Source organism: Poecilia formosa, unplaced genomic scaffold (genome assembly GCF_000485575.1).
Source record: "Poecilia formosa unplaced genomic scaffold, Poecilia_formosa-5.1.2 Scaffold1, whole genome shotgun sequence".
In the NCBI taxonomy this organism is placed as follows: Eukaryota; Metazoa; Chordata; class Actinopteri; order Cyprinodontiformes; family Poeciliidae; genus Poecilia; species Poecilia formosa.
In genome coordinates, this window is record NW_006799940.1 from 6,308,628 (window position 1) to 6,312,673 (window position 4,046).

Sequence of the window (4,046 nt, forward strand, 5' to 3'; positions counted from 1 at the left end):
TGGAAAATTTATGGAGGAGGATCATCCTCTGCTGCTTAACCACAGAAAAAAAGAACTGGAGTTGAAAAAGAGCTCTTACAAGTAAGTTTCCAGTCAAGTTTCTCTAGAATTGCATCTGTGCAAATTTTCAACTTTTTGTTTTTAGATGGGAGTTCATTGGTGATGGGTTGCTGCACATCAGTCACTTCAAAGATGTGTTTGAGCTTTTGGCAGAAGTTCGTTTCTCCATGTCTGAATTGGACCACACACACAAACTCATGTGAGCCAATTATTCCAGGTTGCCCCTTATTTGTGCTCCTAATACCTTGAAGTTGGTATGTGTTCACTGATTTCTGCTTTGCGCTCTATTCTTCAGAACTCTTGAACTGGCAATGAAGGGACTGACTGAACCTGGTAAAAAATGGAAACAAATTGAAGACATAAAAAATATCTTCCAGTTCAAAAAGACAAAGATGTTAGGTGGTTGAAGCCTTACTAAATATTTACATCCCTTTTTTATTTATTTTATCCAGAAATGTATTTTAAAGAATCAGAATTATGCTGTTTGGTTTCCAACTTTTATTATTCCAGAGTACGTTTCAGAGCACTGGAAGGAAGATGACTTCTTTGGATACCAGTTTTTGAATGGAACCAACCCCAATGTGATCAAGCGCTGCTCCAAACTTCCCCCAAACTTTCCAGTGACTGATGAGATGGTGAAACCTTTTCTGGAAACTGGAACCACTCTGGAAAAGGAAATGGAGGTGAGCATATGCTTGGGATTTCATATGACAAACATGAAATGATGCTTAATGGAGGTGTTGAAGGATTTTACTTTTAGACAATTTTAGGTGCTCAACTAGGAATGTACTTGTATTTTACCACTGCTTAAGAGCTGAACATCTAAAGGGAACTAAATACTGATGCACTTCAGTTTTGTCTTTAAAGAACAATATTTAAAATCAGTTGTACTCGTTTTCCTGAATTCGTATTCACTCAATAAAATGAGGTTTGATATATGGAGAAAAGGAATATACTGAATCAACTCATTCCCCCCTGCAGGAAGGCAATACATTTCTATGTGACCAGAAGATAATGGATGGATTACCAACCAGACTGAAAGATGGAAATCCTCTGCATGTTGCAGCTGGTTTGTGCTTGTTTTACAAGAACCCAGAAGGAAAACTGTTGCCAATTGCCATACAGGTAATTTACTGAAGGGAGAAACACTTAAACATGTTCATGTTCCATTAGTCACTTGGTATGTGAATGACGATGACACAAAATGATCATTTGAGACAAAATGGGACCTAATGTGACACTAACTGGGGGCATTAGGCAAATTGAGTTATTTTTTTTTTTTCTCTCTATCCCAATTCTATGCAGCTGTACCAACAACCCTCTGAGCAGAACCCCATCTTTCTACCAAGTGACCTTGAAACGGATTGGCTTCTGGCCAAGCTGTTTTTTAGGAGTTCAGACCTGATTCAACACCAGACGCTCTATCATCTCTTGCACACTCACTATCTAGCAGAAGTCTTCACTATTGCTACTTTTCGCTGTCTCCCAACCATTCATCCTCTTTATAAGGTATCGGCTCTCATAAAGATGAGCAAGCAATGGTCTCTTCAAGCTATTTGACCTTCAGTTTTGTCATGTCTATACAGCTGCTGATCCCGCACTTTCGTTACACTCTCCACATAAACATCTTGGTCCGCAAACTACTACTTTCACCTGGGGGAGCATTGAGTGAGGTATGACTGGAAAAATCTTAGTGAAGCCTTTCATGAAACTCTTGGTTTTTATTTAAGAACAATTTTTTTTTTTTTTTTTTAGAGCTCACTTGGAGTAGAGGGGCTGATGGAGCTTATGAGAAGAGATCTGTCTCAGTTGACCTACAGCTCCCTCTGTCTGCCTGAAAACATCAAAGAAAGAGGACTGGAGTCGATCCCAAACTTTTACTACAGAGATGATGCACTGAAGCTGTGGAACTACCTCAATGAGTAAGTAAACTTGGCAACATATTGTTGAATGCACTTGTTTCAGAATGCAATTGTAGCTATTCTTTTTTTCTTCCCCCTGCCAGATATGCCACAGCTATGGTGGACTACTACTACACTTCTGATTGTGATGTGATGAAGGACATTGAGCTGCAGGAATGGGTTAACGAGATATTCACACATGGCTTCTTGGAGAACAAACGTTCAGGTAAAAATCTGTTTTCGGCTAAATTGCTGCTGCAGAATAATGGACAGTGACTCTGCAACAGGTTTCCCATCATGCTTCAATACCATTGAGGAAGTGGCAAAGTTCATCACCATGGTGATCTTCAGAGTGTCTGTACAGCATGCTGCAGTTAACAATGGCCAGGTGGGCAAATGTTATCCATTTTCTGCACTGGACTGTACATTTTAGCACAATTTGAATGGACTTGATGTGGTTAAAATGCAAGAAAATAAAATTGGTGAAATACCTCAGCAGAGGTATTTCACCATACCTCTTCTGAGGTATGGTGAAACTGATCACCTTACACAGTGGAGCAATAACTGCATTAGTACTGTGTCCACATCCTGTACATGAACATGGAGAGTCTTCAGTAGAAAGTCTTTATTAAAATGTGTTTGGTTTTATGTTAACATTTTTGAAAAGTTGACTAAGCTCTAATCAAAAGTGGCAAATGCTTCATGTCTGGGAATCTTTCGCTTTTTTTTTTCTCTCCCACCTCACTTCTTATTCTAGTATGACTACAACTCCTGGGTACCCAATGGCTCCCTCCTGCTGTGCAAACCTCCTCCAGCCATAAAGGGGCAGTCCAGCATGCAGACTGTTCTGGAGACTCTCCCAGATGTTGAAGACTCGGTCAAGATTATGTCAGCTGCTAGGATTCTTTCAGAAAAGTACACTGATGTGGTAAGAAAATCAGGATGGATTACAAAAACTGTTCGGTTTTCACATTTCTGAAGCGGCTTCTCTGCTGGCACATGCAGGTTCTCCTGGGTGAATTTCCAGAGGAGCACTTTGACGAGCCAATACCAAAGGAGATCATCAAGGTCTTGCAAGCTGACTTGTCCTACATAAGGGAAGAAATTGCAGCAAGAAATTCAAAACTGGAAATGCCCTACACATATCTGAACCCTGATGTGGTAGAAAACAGTGTGACCATTTAGGGATTTTCATGATTTAAAAAAATAAAGGAATGTGTGAAAGGCTTTGCATTGTTCTGTCTTGACTGTACAATTCCCCAAGACGCAGATCTCTACAGTGCTTTTTGAAAAGTATATTTGCTGTGTGTTAATGACAAACGTACTGCAGTCAAATAGTCTTTACTTCAGACAAAACATTGAATTGGCTATAAAATTCCTAATCAAAAGTGGCAAATGCTTCATGTCTTTGAGCAAATCTAAAAGTTTACTCAAAGTAAATGAGGTGACTGTCATGACTAAATGTACCAAAGAGCTTGTGTAAGAACAATTGGCTTTTATATTGAAAAATTACAGTATTGGAAGGTATATTCAGGATTTGTGTTGAAGATTTTGGGTTATAAAGATCTATTGCTCAATCTTCTCATGGATCCCAGATTTCTCCCGGCGGGCTGAAGTGAAGCCACACAAAACGATGAGTGTAGACGTCGGAGTTTAATCCAATAGACAATGTATGAAATTACATCAGAAACTGCTGAAAAACATGCATTCATTTACCTGAGACAAATGGAAAAGAAAAGCAAAGGCGTCTGAAGAATTGCAAGGACAAATCTGATTTGTTGGTGTTCAAAATTTTGTTCATCCAACCACCTCTTTAAACATAGAAACTCCCTGCAATTTTTAAAGATCAAACACCAGTTGTCTCCTAACAAAGTGGAAGCAGACCTTCTCCTCCACTGGCCTGAACTCATGCTGTTTTATGGCTTTTTACAGATCAGTGTGAAAACTGGAACTTCTGATTGTTTTCCCACACAAAGGGCAGTTCAAAAGATCTTAGTAAACCAGGGGTGTCGAACTCAATTTCACCGAGGGCCACTTCAGCATATTGGCCACATTGATGGTACAGATCAGGAGGGCATCCCTGCT

At 39.6% G+C, this 4,046-nt stretch overlaps 1 protein-coding gene across 2 annotated transcripts in view; it reads left to right on the plus strand.

Moving 5' to 3' along the window:
• Positions 1 to 3,189, plus strand: part of LOC103134944 (arachidonate 12-lipoxygenase, 12R-type-like) — an 8,252-nt gene extending 5,063 nt beyond the window's left edge. Inside the window, exons 2-13 of one of the 2 annotated variants that reach the window (XM_007547472.2) lie at positions 4 to 81; positions 146 to 259; positions 356 to 459; positions 571 to 743; positions 1,042 to 1,185; positions 1,366 to 1,569; positions 1,647 to 1,733; positions 1,816 to 1,982; positions 2,066 to 2,187; positions 2,249 to 2,349; positions 2,719 to 2,889; positions 2,967 to 3,189. In XM_007547472.2, the coding sequence (XP_007547534.1) occupies positions 11 to 81; positions 146 to 259; positions 356 to 459; positions 571 to 743; positions 1,042 to 1,185; positions 1,366 to 1,569; positions 1,647 to 1,733; positions 1,816 to 1,982; positions 2,066 to 2,187; positions 2,249 to 2,349; positions 2,719 to 2,889; positions 2,967 to 3,146 (1,638 nt within the window). In that variant the 5' untranslated portion in view covers positions 4 to 10 and the 3' untranslated portion in view covers positions 3,147 to 3,189. The remainder of the gene's footprint in view (positions 1 to 3; positions 82 to 145; positions 260 to 355; positions 460 to 570; positions 744 to 1,041; positions 1,186 to 1,365; positions 1,570 to 1,646; positions 1,734 to 1,815; positions 1,983 to 2,065; positions 2,188 to 2,248; positions 2,350 to 2,718; positions 2,890 to 2,966) is intronic. The other variant, XM_016669548.1, reaches the window with a different exon arrangement.
• The last annotated feature ends 857 nt before the right edge of the window (positions 3,190 to 4,046 follow it).